At 44.4% G+C, this 18,741-nt stretch overlaps 1 protein-coding gene across 4 annotated transcripts in view; it reads right to left on the bottom strand.

The window, feature by feature from the left end:
* APP (amyloid beta precursor protein) overlaps positions 1–18,741 on the bottom strand; it is a 323,251-nt gene that overhangs the window by 67,001 nt on the left and 237,509 nt on the right. For 2 of the 4 annotated variants that reach the window (XM_068270589.1, XM_068270588.1), the window contains exons 6-7: positions 8,547–8,749; positions 3,671–3,838 (exon numbers count right to left, since the gene is read on the bottom strand). In XM_068270589.1, coding sequence (XP_068126690.1) covers positions 3,671–3,838; positions 8,547–8,749 — 371 coding nt within the window. The remainder of the gene's footprint in view (positions 1–3,670; positions 3,839–8,546; positions 8,750–18,741) is intronic. The other 2 variants (XM_068270592.1, XM_068270590.1) reach the window with 1 other exon arrangement.

Raw genomic sequence — 18,741 nt, forward strand, 5'->3', positions numbered from 1 at the left:
GCATTCTTCCTAGCTGCTCACTGAATTCTGTAGCAAAGCACTTCAAATATAGGATAACCAGGCTGTGCTTAGTAAAACAGAATGCAGTGCAAAATCTTCCAAAGCAAGTTCAAACTAAGGGTTACACTACCCCATAAGGTTCCATTCAAAAGTCAAACTTTTTTTTTTTTTTTTTAGATGCATTTCTAAAGATGGATCCTAAAAGCAAACACCCATGTACACTTGCCCTAATAAATAATATCTTCATGTATCATGGCGTGAGTTTGAATAGTTTGGTCTTTTATGTCCCTATTTTGTAAGACTGATCAGGAATTTCTTCCTTGCAACAATGTAGCCATTGTACTTTATAAAGTATGGACTTCATAAAAAACACTATATAACTGAAAATAAAAATATGAGGACTCAAGTATGGACACACCCAATTGTGTCTGAAGCTGCCAATCAAGCATTGGAGGAAATCTCACTGGCTTCAAGACAATTGACTGGGGAGAATATTAAACAATTTTTCAGATGACACCACAAAAAATAGTTAAAAATATTGCTATTCAAATGCTCAATCCCATGAAATGTAATGGAGCTTTCTAACCTCTTTAGTCTGAGTGAAGTGCACTTCTCTCCAGTGGAATAAAATGTTCTTACTACAATGGGACAATTATCACTGCTGCGGATGGCATATTGAGGACTGGCTCCCATCCATACAGGTGCCAGGCACATATCATTGATCCATTTATTGTCACAATAAAATCAGAATAGGACAGTTTCAGGAATTCCCAAACAGCTTATGGTGACCCTGGATCACTAGGAAAGAGTAAAGGGCTAAACAAGACAAAAATGTCCTCTATGGACCCCCTTGGTTGTAATTCCTGAGTGTGCCTTGAGGTTACTTTCAGCAGCAATTAGCAGCAACCCAGAGCTACGCTTGTGGATACCACTGGGAGGGCTGTGTGCAGGACTGGGGGGAGGAGCACTCTCTGGATACCTACACTAGAGCAGTGTTTCTCAACTTTTTCGGCCCAAGTACCCCCTACCGCAACTCAGTTCCAGCCAAGTACCCCCCCACGTGTATAATATATATATATATATATATATATATATATATATATATATATATATATATATATATATATATATATATAGCCAGGTATAGGTGCCCGCCCCCAGTATAGACAGGCATGTGTGCCCCCAGTACAGCCAGGATTGGGTGTCGCCCAGTATAGCCAGGCATGGGTGCCCTTAGTACAGCCTGGCATGGATGCCCCCAGTATAGCCAGGTATAGGTGCCCCCAGTATAGTTAGGTATAAGTACCCCCAGTATAGCCAGTCATGGGTGCCCTTAGTACAGCCTGGCATGAGTGCCCCCAGGATAGCTAGGCATGGGTGCCTACAGTTTAGTTAAGCATGTGTGCCCAAAGTATAGCCAGGAGGGGATGCAGCGCAAAACGGGGGAGCATGCCCACACATAGCGGCGGGGAGGGGGGTCCACTCCCCCCCTCCCTCACCTTGGACTCCCCCGTCAGTGCTTCCCCCTCCGACACGTATTAATAGCAGCGGCGGCGGCGGCATGGTAAAAGGAACGCACACTTACTTCTGCGTTCCATGCCGGAGGTCCGATCTTCTCTGAGCCTGACACTACTTCCTGATAAACAGGAAGTAGCGTCATCGCTGAGAGAGAAGGACCTCTGGCGTGGAACGCGGAAGTAAGTCCGCGTTCCTTTTACCATGCCGCCGCTGCTATTAATGCGTGTCGGAGGGGTAAGCACTGACGGGGGAGTCCAAGGTGAGGGAGGGGGGGAGTGGACCCCCCTCCCCGCCGCTATGTGTGGGCATGCTCCCCCGTTTTGCGCTGCATCCCCTCCTGGCTGCGTACCCCCAGCTATGGTCTCGCGTACCCCCTGGGGTACGCGAACCGCGTGTTGAGAAACACTGCACTAGAGGAAATCTCTGGCTACCTATAATGGAGGGAGAACTTTCTAGCTATCTAAACTGGAGAAGGGGGGGGGGAGTGCGCAACACTCTGCATACCTGTACATTGGGGAGCTCTCAGGGAGGTGGGCACACTCTGGCTACCCATAAGGGGGAGGACACACTCTGGCGACGTGTACGGGGGTCACTTTCTGGCTAACTACACTCAGGGGTCACACACTCTGGCTGCCTAAAGTGGGGGGGGGGGGCTCTTTGGTTGCCTATACACAGCGGTTTCTATTCTTTTTAGGTAACACATTGCACTGCTTTTAGAAACTAAAATCTGGAAAGGATCATACCACTAAGGAGATTAAAGGGGTTCTGTGGAGGGGTTAAATATACAAAAACCGACAATTACCTGGGGCTGCGATTGGCCCCCTGCAACTGTCATTCTACGCCCGTGCCGTTCTACGATCCTCTGTTCCATGACGCCGGCACTGGTCTAATCATGCGTCTAATTAGCCTGCGGCTGCGCGGCCATGCGTGTGCTCGCACCTGCGCGGATCATCGGGAGCTTACTGCGCAGGTGCAGTACAAGAAAACTTTGTGCTGCGCCGTAAGCTCCCAATGACGTGCGCGGGAGCAAGCATTATTTGTCTTGTTAGACAAATATTAGACGGAGACCGGCAGCGGGGAACGGAGGATCGCAGGACGACGGCGCGGGACATGACAGCTGCAGGGGGCCGATAGAAGCCCCAGGTAAGTGTCTGTTTTTGTTTATTCAACTCCTCCACAGAACCACTTTAAAAAGCAATGCTAAATGTAATTTTGTCTACAGTAAATTACAATTAGAATTTTTTTTTTAATATAGGGCTTTTTGGTCTCTTTTAGCCCTTTATACTTTCCTAGTGGTTCTGGGTTACCATAAGCTATCTGGGTATTCTACAGTACTGGTCCAAGCCCTATCCCAAAGAGCCATAGCAATCCACGCCAAGCACTGATGAGGACCAGAAAGTCTGAAACAGGCCGTATGTATGTGGAGTTGATGTGACTCTAAATTGTCTAAGCTATGCACCAGCGGTTCTGGACGTAAGGCTGGCTTCAGGGGCATAAAGAGATCATTTGCACATTTGGGAGTGATGCATCATGGGAAACCACAGTTCACTTACAGCTGAAATATCAGAAATACCTTGTTTTAAAGGATAACTGTAGTGAGAGGTATATAGATGCTGCCATATTTATTTCCTTTTAAGGAATACCAGTTGCCTGGCAACCCTGCTGATCTATTTGGCTGCAGTAGTGTCTGAATAACACCGGCAACAAGTATTCAGCTAATCTTGTGACAATGTCAGAAACACCTGATCTGCTGCATGCTTGTTCAGGGTCTATGGCTAAAAGTATTAGAGGCAAAGGATCAGCAGAATAGCCAGGCAACTGGTATTGCTTAAAAGGATATAATTAGGCAGCCTCCATATCCCTCTCGCTTTAGTTGTCCTTTAAGAAGTTAAAATTACATAGGACAGTTTATCATTCATTCTGCGTTGTCTTTGTAAATTCCCCTCCTCCCCCCCCCCCCCCAGCAAGGTGCAGCCCAACTCTCCATCGTGCTGCCACAGAAAGCAGTTAATAGACACACAGAGTGACAGAAGGGGTTAACGTTGGAAAGTGATGAGGTTAGTTAAAGGGCAGGTCCATTCCCAAGAAGTGATGGTTATAGGGTGCAGAGGCTGCGGCAACAGGCTGCCACAGGCCGGAGAGGTCCACTTACTGACGTTGCCACAGACTGCCAGGCAGTATTCCTCGGAATCAAAGTTGTTGCGGTTGCCGCCACAGCCTCCATATATGAACGGTGCGCATTTCATCTCAGTGACATCATAATACCAGCGGGGGATCATGGCTCGGCACGGGCCGGTCTCTGCTTCCTCAGAACACACCTCTATTTGCAAGATGCAGAGGAACTCAATTTAGCACGCATGTACTACAAATATATCCAGAACAATTTATTTCCTCCTTGGTTAAAGAATTAAACCATGTAAAACAAGTATTTTGGCTAAGGGAGGGTGGTAACTTTTTATATCAAAGTAACTGTACATGTTGGTTGGTTTGGCTTGTGCTGCCATCTCCACCCCTTCCCATACCAGTAGCCTGTGCCCACTTCATAGCTCACCAAGCAAAACAGCTTAAAGTCGATGGGAATCTGCATCTTTGTATAGATCCTTTCCTTTTGTAACGAATAAATAAATTACTGAGAATCCCCCCATAAAGAGATGGACTAGTTAAAAGCTTTTTCATCAGATTTCCACTAACTACTGTAAGTGACAGCAACATTGGAGAAAAGTAATTTATAGCTCATTTTACTCTGGAAGTAACATACGTCTTATTTGTATTTGTTTACATGTATATTAAATTTTAAAAATTTTTGTGATAGTGGTCCTTTAAATCAGAGATTGAATGATAAAGAGGACAGACCGGGATCAATCTGAAAAACGCAGTGCTGCATATTAAAGCGGCTTGCCGTTCAGAAGATGTGCGCACAGCTGTGCAATGGCACTGCCAATTAATGCCACATTTCAAAAGCCACAAAGACAATTTGCTTTATAGGGAGAAAATGGCATCAGATTATTACAATGCACTAAAAGGAGCCATTTACATTTGCAATTATCGCAACAAACTACTCAATACGAACGCTCTTCAGGCCCTCCAGTTGTGCGAACAAAACAACAATTGTGCATGACGCTCGCCCTGTGAATGGAGCCACATCCGGAAAGGGAACGTAATAGTGACCTCCAGCTCAACTTGGGCAGAGGAAAGTGAGCAACTGATCATAAACTACAGTGTAAACTGCCAGTGGAAGTCTCCAGCAGTTCCAGAGACTGGGCCAGATGGAAATGTAGCCGAGAGGTGAACAGCAGAGCTCATGATCTTCTGGTTGAGTGGACCAAACCATTATGAATCAGGTGGATACAGCAGGAGCTGAAGTGGTGGGATAAGTATACTGATTAAGGGCTCTGCCTCTGACACAGGAGACCTGGGCTTGAATCTTGGCTTTTCCTGTTCAGCAAACCAGCACCTGTTCAGTGAGGAGACCATGGGCAAGACTCCCTAAAACTGCTACTGCCTATAGAGCATGCCTTAATGGCTGCAGCTCTGGCGATTTGAGTCTGCCTGGAGAAATACACAATCTAAATGTTATTTGTCTTGTCTATTGGTATCATTGCAGAGAACCTTGTGGAAGTTACTGGCACCATCATGGAAGCTATAGGCCCAGACATTGTTACCAGGAGGACACTATTAGCTACAGGAAGGAGGAATGGGTGTAAGATACAAAGCATTGCTTAGGGTTAAGGTGGCCACTAATGGTCCAATTTATAGCGAAAAATCGTTCGAACAGGAATTCTGATCGGAAGAAAAATCGTTTACTACACCACCAATGAACCAATCATTGCTTCCTATCTATCACAACCAATCAAGAAAATCCAAATTTTGTTTTGACAAAAATCCAAATCGAACTTATCAGGGCTGTGGAGTCGGAGTCAAAGCAATTTTGGGCACACGGAGTCGTGGTTTCAGAAACTGAGGAGTTGGAGTCGCATGATTTTTGTACAAAATCCACAGCCCTGTTAAAGCATTAGACTAAGGAGTCGGAGTCTGAGCAATTTTGGGTACCCGGAGTCGGAGTCGTGGTTTCATTAAACTGAGGAGTCGGAAGATTTTTGTACCGACTCCACAGCCCTGATTTTTATAATCATTCATAATTGATTGTGCCCATCAACATATTATTTTCAAACAATGAGATCAGAATTTCTGATCGCTCAAACAATTTTTTTTGATAGAAATTGAACCGTTAGTTGCCACCTTTAGACATGGGTTATGAAAGTTAGTGTCCAGAGTTAGGTATAGGAGTGGCTTGTGTAACCTGTAGGTTCGATGCAGATTATGAGGGTTAATATTATGGGGTAGGATAGAGGGGTAGGAACAAGAGGGGAGGCTTTACACATCAGAGAGTGGTTGGTTGAAATGGAGGTGAGGTGAGGTTTAGGCATTAGAGATAGTTAATGAGATGAAAATTCTGTCTATAAATGTATGCGGCTTGGAAATTCAATGAAACATTGGTGGGATCGTATTCGTCTATTTTCAAGCTGTATACATTTACATACAGAATTTGCATAATCCCACATCAATTATTTGCATCTCACTGACCATCCCTATTAGGCATGAAAAAGGAGGAGTTGGTAAAGATTAGGATTCTGGAAGGGATTTTATTGCCACAGGGATAACTTAGAATTAGGACAGGAAGGTGAACTGGGAAAAAGGTAAAAGCAGGTGGTACAATCGTAAAGCATCAGTAATCATAGTATTATGGATATGGATTATGTTTGTAATGAGTTTAGCACTGGCATGAAATCTAGCTGCATAACGCATTACTAGATTGATGTGGAGAATTGAAAGTTCAAAGGAGAGCAACTTCCTCCTGACACTGGATGACTTCCTCAAAGCAATTTTGTTCTCCTGTGTGTACCTCAAATAGTCATTTATGTGAGGCTAACGTCTGATTATGTAGTTTATCGTCATCTCCTCCGTTTATATTCCTCAAGTTTATGAAAGGGTCACTTTTTAACCCTTGTCCCTCTAGTGATTTATCTTCTCATGGAAAAAGATCCATCTCATCTTGGTCTACTGGACAACTGTTCTTAACAGGGACCTAATGCACTGTCAAACCAAAAACATCCCAGAATCCTTTGTTCTGCTGTTACCAGTACACAGAGTGCTTCATATAATACTGGAGGAGATGAATACTAAGGAACAATCACAGTCTCTCTAGCTAGTCACCCTGCACATCATGTACAAGACCTAATATGAAAAGGAAAGTGATTGTTACTATAGCAACTAACCTCTAACTGTCCTCCCGTATGGACAAAAGGATTTAGAGAAAGCAGTGTGTCTGCTGCTATATGTAAGAGAGAATTTCGATTATAACTGTTATTTTGTCAGAGCTAATTGACAAGTTTGATAAAAAAAAACACTGTGTGGATCCTTAAGCTAGCAAGCCGTGGTTCCTTAATATCTGCCTTTTAATTAAGGTTTAATGTGAAGTACTGCCTTTGTTAAAAAAAAATACTTTGACATATACACAAGTAACTTTGTATTTCAAAATAATTAAAAATAATCATGTCTACACCCTTAGCATTGATTGGAGCCCCTCATCTCCCCCACCTTTACTGGAGATCTACAGACTGTGAACTCCAAGATAGCCACTGCATCCCACCCCTTCACCAATTGGGACCACTCTTCTCCCCAAACTCTGCCTCCAATACTTTTGGCCATAGACCCTGAACAAGCATGCAGATTAGATGTTTCTGACTGAAGCTGCATACTTGTTCCAGGTGGGTGATTCATACACTATTAATGCCATAAAGACCAGCAGGACAGCCAGGCAACTGGTATTGTTTAAAAGAAAATAAACATGTAAACCTCCATATCCCTCTTACTTCAAGCGTCTTTTAAAAGGAAGTCATGGTAAAAACAGATTCTACTTAACATAAATCACAATCACAGAGCACATCTGAAGCTGGATAGCGTAGTGGTAAGGCTGCTGCCTTTGGTTTAGGGTTGCGCCTTTGACCAGGGTTCGAATCCCGGCTCAAGCCAGTATGTGAAAACAGTAAGGAGTCTTTGAGCAAGCCTCCCTAATTCTCCTGGTTGCGCCCTAAGCGGCTGCAGGTCTGAAGCGCTTTGAGTCTGCCAGTACAGCTCGATACACAGGTTGTGTGTCTTGTCTTGCTTCCTGTGATGTCGGCATGGTTGAGGAAGTAGTAGCCATGAGGGAGGATGGAGGAGGATAGGAGGCAGAGCTTTATATATCTGTTGTTATTACAGACACACTGGGACTGATTTGATAAACCTGTAGAACAGTGGAGAGCACTGGGCAACATAAGTGATTCAGCAAAATTATTCTGGTACTCCCAGAATCCCTAGAGTTTCTACTGGAATCTCTCCACTGCTAAAATAGTAAAAAAAAAAATGTTCACAGCTGTACTAAAAGGCACCACCAACAAAAACTCAACAAAATGTATATTCAATTTATAGCACTTACTGCACCATGTATGCTGTTCCTTGTAAAAAGGACACTAATGCCTCCCCCCCCCCCCCACCAAATTAAACCGGGCTATTCCTTGTGGTGACCCCCAACAGCCAGGCTGCCCTTTGTGAAGTGCCATGAAACAAGCGTACCCCCCATCATGACTTCCCCCAACAAGTGTTGCCACAATATCTGCTGTGGAGGGCAACCCTCAATGAGAGGCGGGGTAAGATGCTGGTGTTTCCCCACAACTCTTGGCGCCTCTGCGACAGCAGGATCCGTTTCCTCAGTTGTTACGCCTCTCTGTGCCAAAATGTTACATCTCTACTCACAGATTCCCAGCCCTCAAAAATACGTGAGACTTGGAATTTAGAGGACTACTTAAGTCATAACACAACCAATCAGCAGGTGGGGGATCGACACGGAACATTCCCAATTACCTCTAACCTTATTCACCTATAGAATTTTATCAGGACTTCTTATCTTTCATATACCCCATTGTCCGACATGGATTTACCAGCTACCTAAAGTAAATATTTTCTATATTTCTTTTTCTGAAAATTACCTCTTACAACTTCTTCCACAGATTCTGTGGTTGTGGTAGTGGTGGTGGCAATGCTTGTGGTCCTCTCAGTGGCCTCCTCAAAGTTCTCCTCAGGCTCATCCTCCACATCTTCACCATCATCTTCATCATCGTCCACCTCTTCCTCCTCCACTTCCACCACATCCTCCTCCTCCTCTTGGCGAGCCTGTGCGTTCTTGTCCTCGCTGTAATACAAACCACATTGTTCAGTTCTACACATCTCAGGAAATTAGACGTCGCACAAGAATTTAACACTTAAAAATAAAAATATGAGCTGCAACATTCATTTTTCTAATTCATTTTTAAACCAAATATTACAAAAGGAGAACAAATGGATGGGTAGCATAGACAAAAATAGTGTAAATTATACATTTTAATGGCTAAATAAAAAGCTTTATAATGCAAACTTTCATAGATTTATGCAGGAGCTGTGGAGTCGGAGTCTAGAAGTCAGAGCAATTTTGGGTACCCGGAGTCGGCGGTTTCATAATCTGAGGAGTCGGAGTTGGAAGATTTTTGCACCGACTCCACAGTCCTAGATTCATGCTGCTTCTTAAAGAGGAATGTAATGCAATGATTAAAATTGCTTGTAATTTACAATATTAATTTGTAAATTAGTCTGCGTTTGCGGATTGTAAAATCTTCTCTCACAGATGGCGACATCTTTACTGCTGCAAGGTGGATAACCGCGGAATGTTTATTGTGTGTCCCGAAGTAAGCAGAAATAACTGGTCTCCCAGAATGCTGTGAGGCAGAAGGCTGCATAACTAAAAAGCCTGGGCCAAGTATCACTGGGAGGTCCGGGTTAATATACAGCAATATATACATATAGCATAAAAGTAGGCATCCTGAATAATTTACTACATTCTAAAATATGCTGTTATGGTGTCTCTCTCTTTAAAGCAGCAAGGACAGCCATACATAAGTAGATAAATCCTTGTTCTACTTATATAACATGTATTGTACTGTCCACATTTTGATTTCAGAGAATTTTATATAATAAAGAGAAACCTGTTCCAGGCATTTTCCATCTTTACCGCCTGCGACTTGATGTCCTCCTTCCTATTGAGCTCTGTTTTAAAAACTGCACTGTCCTATCTTGCTTGTATCGTAAACACGTGAGCATCGCATAGACCATATTTCAGCAACTTCTGCAGAGGGGTGAGGTGTAATTCTCTTCTCAGCCTTATGTCACACTGAACAGTCCTCAGCCAATCAGTGAGGAGCAGGAATGTGGGAGGGGTCGATAACAAGATTCCCTCTCCCCAGCAATGTACCAAGATAGAGCCAGGCTGACTGAGATAAGATTCATTACAGCAGACACATTTATGACTATATTGCAATGCAGAATGCATGTAGACTACATAATAAGCACAGAGCAGTGGGTTAAATGGAATTTGATTTTATGGCTGACAATTCCACTTTAAGGCACATTTACAGATGCAAGTTAAAGTACTTCAGTATTGGCTACTGTTTAGCCCCATCTACACTATACGATTGTTTGTGCGATTCAATTACGATTCTATTTATGATCCGATTAAAATCAGACATGTCCGATCGGGGATTCGATTCAATTCGATTTGCCATTGTTTTGCAATGGCAAATCGAATCCCGATCAGACATGTCTGATTTAATCGGATCGTAAATACAATCACACAAAGAATCGTATGGTGTAGATTGGGCTTTTAAGCAGTAAGGTGAATTGAGTTTAGCAAATGAGCAAACAGATTTCCTTTTAAGGCTCAACATTCATCTCCTTATCGCGACTGCCGCTACAGCTGGTGCGTGTCTGCATCTCTGTCCCCAGGCACTCTCCAATCTGATGATCATGGCTTGTCCCTCCTCCCACTCACCTCCTTACCCCACCCTTGGACTGGTGCAGAGTGTGGGCGGTGGCAGTCTTGCGTACCAGGCTTGACCCATATGTTACATCCTTACCACTGATGAGCCAGAAATGCAGAGGGACGCAGACTGCCCCACTCATGGGTAAGAAGTGAGTGAGGTGTTTTGGGGAGGATAAGACTGTACAGGTGAAGCTTGATCTTTCCCTAGTTTGGGATTATTATTATTATTATTATTTAGTATTTATATAGCGCCGACATATTACGCAGCGCTGTACAGTGTATGTATATATATAGTCTTGTCACTAACTGTCCCTCAAAGGAGCTCACAATCTAATCCCTACCATTGCCATATGTCTATATTATGTAGTGTAAGTACTGTAGTCTAGGGCCAATTTTTAGGGGGAGCCAATTAACTTATCTGTATGTTTTTGGAATGTGGGAGGAAACCGGAGTGCCCGGAGGGAACCCACGCAGACACGGAGAGAACATACAAACTCCTTGCAGATAGTGCCCTGGCTGGGATTTGAACCAGGGACCCAGCGCTGCAAGGCGAGAGTGCTAACCACTACGCCACCGTGCTGCCCATTTGGGATGGTGGATCTCACAAGCTTACTTTAAAGAGGTATTAAACTGCGACATAACATTCAACAAAAACTTATTTTCCTACTTATTATTACCCATACAGTTTTCATATTTGCTTTTGTGCACAAGTATTGTCTGTTTACAAATGACAAGTTCCCAAAATACAGTTTATTTGCTATGAAAGATGTGATTGCATTTTACTGCATAGCTCCTGTATTTATATATTACTATGCAACCAGTGAGTATGTGTCTTCTCCTGTGTACACTTTTGGCTGGTATTCAGCTGATACACTTCTAGCAATGTTTATATTATCTTCTTTGTTTTCTTATCAGCTACTACTGTGATCACTTCCTCAAGTTCAACAACAACCCTACACTTTCCTGTGAAGAACAAAGTGCTGTGTTTAACTATTTGAAAGCTGTTCTGCTACCAGTGTTTTTTACTGGTAGTACCTTTTTTGCTGTAAAGAATGTTTTAAAGCAAAGCAGAAATGCTCAGTTTCATACCACTTTAACCACTTCCCGACCGCCGTATGTACAATTGGCGGCCGGGAAGTGCACCCCGCAAGGACCGCCGTATTGACAATTGACGGCGGTCCTTGTAGGGGCATGGGCGGAGCGATCGCGTCATCAGTGACGCGATCCTCCGCCTCTGCCTGGCGCCGCTCACCCGCCGCAACATCCCGCCGGCTATACGGAAGCGCCGGCGGGATGTTAACCCCGCGATCGCCGCATACAAAGTGTATAATACACTTTGTAATGTTTACAAAGTGTATTATACAGGCTGCCTCCTGCCCTGGTGGTCCCAGTGTCCGAGGGACCACCAGGGCAGGCTGCAGCCACCCTAGTCTGCACCAACGCACACTGATTTCTCCCCCCCCCCTGCCCCAGATCGCCCACAGCACCCATCAGACCCCCCCCCCCCTGTCCACCCCCCAGACCCCTGTTTGCACCCAATCACCCCCCTAATCACCCATCAATCACTCCCTGTCACTATCTGTCAACGCTATTTTTTTTTTATCCCCCACCCTGCTCCCTGCCCCCTCCTGATCACCCCCCACCCCTCAGATTCTCCCCAGACCCCCCCCCCCTGTTTACTGTATGCATCTATCCCCCTGATCACCTGTCAATCACCTGTCAATCACCCATCAATCACCCGTCAATCACCCACTGTCACTGCCACCCATCAGCCAGCCCCTAACCTGCCCCGTGCGGGCAATCTGATCACCCCCCCACACCAATAGATCGCCCGCAGATCCGACATCAGATCACCTCCCAAATCCATTGTTTACATCTATTCTCTCCTCTAAACACCCACTAATTACCCATCAATCACCCATCAATCACCCCCTATCACCACCTGTCACTTTTACCTATCAGATCAGACCCTAATCTGCCCCTTGCGGGCACCCAATCACCCGCCCATCCGCTCAGATTGCCCTCTGACCCCCCCTTATCAATTCACCAGTGCATTAATTACATCTGCTCTTCCCTGTAATAACCCACTGATCACCTGTCAATCACCTGCCAATCACCTATCACCCATCAATCACCCCCTGTCACTGCCACCCATCAATCAACCCCTAACCTGCCCCTTGCGGGCAATCTGATCACCCACCCACACCATTAGATCGCCCGCAAACCCGCCGTCAGATTACCTCCCAAATGTATTGTTTACATCTGTTATCTTCTCTAAACACCCACTAATTACCCATCAATCACCCATCAATCACCTCCTATCACCACCTGTCACTGTTACCTATCAGATCAGACCCTAATCTGCCCCTTGCGGGCACCCAATCACCCGCCCACACGCTCAGATTGCCCTCAGACACCCCCCCCCCCCTTATCAATTCGCCAGTGCATTAATTACATCTGTCCTTCCCTGTAATAACCCACTGATCACCTGTCAATCACCTGCCAATCACCTATCACCCATCAATCACCCCCTGTCACTGCCACCCAACAATCAGCCCCTAACCTGCCCCTTGCGGGCAATCTGATCACCCACCCACACCAATAGATCGCCCGCAGATCCGACATCAGATCACCACCCAAGCGCAGCGTTTACATCTATTCTCTCCTCTAAAAACCCACTAATTACCCATCAATCACCCCCTATCACCACCTATCACCACCTGTCACTGTTACCCATCAGATCAGACCCTAATCTGCCCCTTGCGGGCACCCAATCGCCCGCCTACACACTCAGATTGCCCTCAGACCCCCCCTTATCAATTCGCCAGTGCAATATTTACATCTGTTCTCCCCTGTAATAACCCACTGATTACCTGTCAATCACCTATCAATCACCCATCAATCACCCCCTGTCACTGCCACCCATCAATCACCCCCTGTCACTGCCACCCATCAATCACCCGCTGTCACTGCCACCCATCAATCAGCCCCTAACCTGCCCCTTGCGGGCAAACTGATCACCCACCCACACCAATAGATCGCCCGCAGATCCGACATCAGATCACCACCCAAGCGCAATGTTTCCATCTATTCTCTACCCTAAACACCCACTAATTACCCATCAATCACCCCCTGTCACTGCTACCTATCAGATTAGACCCCTATCTGCCCCTAGGGCACTCAATCACCCGCCCACACCCTCAGAATGCCCTCAGACCCCAGCCCTGATCACCTCGCCAGTGCATTGCTTGCATCTATTCCCCCCTCTAATCACACCTTGAGACACCCATCAATCACCTCCTGTCACCCCCTAGCACACCTACCCATCAGATCAGGCCCCAATTTGCCCCGTGTGGGCTCCTGATCACTCGGCCAATCCCTCAGATCCCCCTCAGACCCCCTTCCGATCACCTCCCCAGTGCATTGATTGCATCTATTTTCCCCTCTAACCACCCCCTGAGACACCCATCAATCACCTCCTGTCACCCCCCTAGCACTCCTATCCATCAGATCAGGCCCAATACAACCTGTCATCTAAAAGGCCACCCTGCTTATGACCGGTTCCACAAAATTCGCCCCCTCATAGACCACCTGTCATCAAAATTTGCAGATGCTTATACCCCTGAACAGTCATTTTGAGACATTTGGTTTCCAGACTACTCACGGTTTTGGGCCTGTAAAATGCCAGGGCGGTTATAGGAACCCCACAAGTGACCCCATTTTAGAAAAAAAGACACCCCAAGGTATTCTGTTAGGTGTATGACGAGTTCATAGAAGATTTTATTTTTTGTCAAAAGTTAGCGGAAATTAATTTTTATTGGTTTTTTTTCACAAAGTGTCATTTTTCACTAACTTGTGACAAAAAATAAAATCTTCTATGAACTCGCCATACACCTAACGGAATACCTTGGAGTGTCTTCTTTCTAAAATGGGGTCACTTGTGGGGTTCCTATACTGCCCTGGCATTTTAGGGGCCCTAAACCGCGAGGAGTAGTCTAGAAAACAAATGCTTCAAAATGACCTGTGAATAGGACGTTGGGCCCCTTAGCGCACCTAGGCTGCAAAAAATTGTCACACATGTCGTACCGCCGTACTCAGGAAAAGTAGTATAATGTGTTTTGGGGTGTATTTTTACACATACCCATGCTGGATGGGAGAAATTTCTATGTAAATGGACAATTGTGTGTAAAAAAATCAAACAATTGTCATTTACAGAGATATTTCTCCCACTTAGCATGGGTATGTGTAAAAATACACCCCAAAACGCATTATACCACTTCTGAGTACGGCGGTACCACATGTGTGGCACTTTTTTACACCCTAAGTACGCTAAGGGGCCCAAAGTCCAATGAGTACCTTTAGGATTTCACAGGTCATTTTGCGACATTTGGTTTCAAGACTACTCACGGTTTAGGGCCCCTAAAATGCCAGGGCAGTATAGGAACCCCACAAATGACCCCATTCTAGAAAGAAGACACCCAAAGGTATTCCGTACGGAGTATGGTGAGTTCATAGAAGATTTTATTTTTTGTCACAAGTTAGCGGAAAATGACACTTTGTGAAAAAAAACTATTAAAATCAATTTCCGCTAACTTGTGACAAAAAAATAAAAACTTCTATGAACCCACCATACTCCTAACGGAATACCTTGGGGTGTCTTCTTTCTAAAATGGGGTCATTAGTAGGGTTCCTATACTGCCCTGGCATTTTAGGGGCCCTAAACCGTGAGGAGTAGTCTTGAAACAAAAATGACCTGTGAAATCCTAAAGGTACTCATTGGACTTTGGGCCCTTTAGCGCAGTTAGGGTGCAAAAAAGTGCCACACATGTGGTATCGCCGTACTCGGGAGAAGTAGTATAATGTGTTTTGGGGTGTATTTTTACACATACCCATGCTGGGTGGGAGAAATACCTCTGTAAATGACAATCTTTTGATTTTTTTACACACAATTGTCCATTTACAGAGGTATTTCTCCCACCCAGCATGGGTATGTGTAAAAATACACCCCAAAACACATTGTACTACTTCTCCCGAGTATGGCGATACCACATGTGTGGCACTTTTTTGCACCCTAACTGCGCTAAAGGGCCCAAAGTCCAATGAGTACCTTTAGAATTTCACAGGTCATTTTGAGAAATTTCGTTTCAAGACTACTCCTCACGGTTTAGGGCCCCTAAAATGCCAGAGCAGTATAGGAACCCCACAAATGACCCCATTTTAGAAAGAAGACACCCCAAGGTATTCCGTTAGGAGTATGGTGAGTTCATAGAAGATTTTATTTTTTGTCAAAAGTTAGCGGAAATTGATTTTAATTGTGTTTTTTCACAAAGTGTCATTTTCCGCTAACTTTTGACAAAAAATAAAATCTTCTATGAACTCACCATACTCCTAACGGAATACCTTGGGGTGTCTTCTTTCTAAAATGGGGTCATTTGTGGGGTTCCTATACTGCCCTGGCATTTTAGGGGCCCTAAACCGTGAGGAGTAGTCTTGAAACGAAATTTCTCAAAATGACCTGTGAAATTCTAAAGGTACTCATTGGACTTTGGGCCCTTTAGCGCAGTTAGGGTGCAAAAAAGTGCCACACATGTGGTATCGCCGTACTCAGGAGAAGTAGTATAATGTGTTTTGTGGTGTATTTTTACACATACCCATGCTGAGTGGGAGAAAGATCTCTGTAAATGGACAATTGTGTGTAAAAAATATTAACAAATTGTCATTTACAGAGATATTTCTCCCACCCAGCATGGGTATGTGTAAAAATACACCCCAAAACACATTATACTACTTCTCCTGAGTACGGCAATACCACATGTGTGGCACTTTTTTGCAGCCTAACTGCGCTAAGGGGTCCAAAGTCCAATGAGCACCTTTAGGCTTTACAGGGGTGCTTACAATTTAGCACCCCCCAAAATGTCAGGACAGTAAACACACCCCACAAATGACCCCATTTTGGAAAGTAGACCCTTCAAGGTATTCAGAGAGGGGCATGGTGAGTCCGTGGCAGATTTCATTTTTTTTTGTCGCAAGTTAGAAGAAATGGAAACTTTTTTTTTTCTTCACAAAGTGTCATTTTCCGCTTACTTGTGACAAAAAATAATATCTTCTATGAACTCACTATGCCTCTCAGTGAATACTTTGGGATGTCTTCTTTCCAAAATGGGGTCATTTGGGGGGTATTTATACTATCCTGGAATTCTAGCCCCTCATGAAACATGACAGAGGGTCAGAAAAGTCAGAGATGCTTGAAAATGGGAAAATTCACTTTTTGCACCATAGTTTGTAAACGCTATAACTTTTACCCAAACCAATAAATATACACTGAATGGGTTTTTTTTTTAATCAAAAACACGTTTGTCCACATTTTTCGCACTGCATGTATACAGAAATTTTACTTTATTTGAAAACTGTCAGCACAGAAAGTTAAAAAAATCATTTTTTTGCCAAAATTCATGTCTTTTTTGCTGAATATAATAAAAAGTAAAAATCGCAGGAGCAATCAAATAGCACCAAAAGAAAGCTTTATTAGTGACAAGAAAAGGAGCCAAAATTCATTTAGGTGGTAGGTTGTATGAGCGAGCAATAAACCGTGAAAGCTGCAGTGGTCTGAATGGAAAAAAAGTGGCCGGTCCTTAAGGGGTAGAAAGCCCTAGGTCCTCAAGTGGTTAAGTAAGGTGCCATGAATCCAACTCCCAGATAAAGCCACTATTTCAGAAGATGCCATATGTTCATAAAGTGTAGCAGACAGAAGCAGTGTGGGATCACATAATTCACCGTCCAGCGCTTGCTAGCACTCACCATGGGCTGTAGACAGGTGCTCGCCTGACTTGTGAATGCTGCCCTACTCTGTTTGGACTTTCTCTAAATCATACGTGTCCATCTCTGGCCCGTGGGTCAAATCTGGCCCTCTGAGCCATTCAATTTGTCCCTCAAGTGGTTTCCCTACTTTACATTATGTTTGGCCCCCTTTAGACCACCATGGAAGCTATATTGGGGGAGGGGGAAACCCTACATCACCAGGGAAGCCTTATGGGAAAGATTTGGCAAAGCACTAAACACTAGGGAGCTGTATAGGGGAATGGTGGGGCCCACTAGACACTTGGGAACTGTATAGGGGAAGGGGGACCACTAGGCACCAGGGAACTGTATAAGCGAGGGAGGACAACTAGACACCAGGGAACTGTGCATGGGTTGGAGGGGGCAATTAGACACCAGGGGGTTTTATAAGGAAGGTGGCCTCTAGACATTGAGGTCGGCCCGCAACTAGATCCCAGTGTTCCTTATGCTGGGTACACACGTTGTGATTTCCCGCACGATCCGCGGGATCGATTCGATTATTTCCAACATGTTCGATCGTGTTTCGATGGATACAGCCGGCGATTTTGAATACTTAATATGCAAAATCGGCGGCTGTATCCATCGAAACACGATCGAACATGTTGGAAATAATCGAATCGATCCAATCGATTCCGCGGATCGAGCGGGAAATCGCAACGTGTGTACCCAGCATTAGACTGGATCCATGGAGCATTAACCAAGCTAAAATTTCACTTTGATTTGAAGTTTGAATATTTAAATGCGGCAGAAACTAGAAACTCGCTAATCCGTGTATTAGGCCAGCAGCTTTAAGCCATGGATAATGAAAATAGAGTTTCTAAAAGCGGTTAAAAGAAATGCTGTAATCAATTATTTTTAAGGTTTCCTTCTTCTCTCCTGTTGGTCAGGATTCATGAAAGAGCTGGGAGTGTTTGGAGTTCTTGTTCCCAGCGGGACTCTGAAATAACAACCCGAGCAGCCTCGGGGGTCACTTGCCAAACCTTTGAAGTCTTAAACTCCTGTCGTGTTACCTGACAAAGTTGTGCAAACATTTAAATGCTTAATCCAGTCATTTAACAGAAGAAATTTATTTCTATGGCTAAAAGCTTCAGCTTTTAGTCTTGCAAATAATTTTATTAGTGTAATCTTAAAGAGACTCCGTAACAAAAATTGCATCCTGTTTTTTATCATCCTACAAGTGAAAAATAGCAAAAAGCTATTCTAATGTGTTCTGGCTTACTGCAGCACTTTGTACTATCACAGTCTCTGTAATAAATCAACTTATCTCTCTCTTGTCAGACTTGTCAGCCTGTGTCTGGAAGGCTGCCAAGTTCTTCAGTGTTGTGGTTCTGCTATGAACTCCCCCTTCCAGGCCCCTCTATGCACACTGCCTGTGTATTATTTAGATTAGAGCAGCTTCTCTCTTCTCTCTTATCTTTTACAAGCTGGATAAATCGTCCTCTGAGCTGGCTGGGCTTTCACATAGTGAGGAATTACAGACAAGGGCAAAGCTGTTT

The sequence above is a fragment of the Hyperolius riggenbachi genome, chromosome 2, assembly GCF_040937935.1.
Source record: "Hyperolius riggenbachi isolate aHypRig1 chromosome 2, aHypRig1.pri, whole genome shotgun sequence".
NCBI lineage: Eukaryota > Metazoa > Chordata > Amphibia > Anura > Hyperoliidae > Hyperolius > Hyperolius riggenbachi.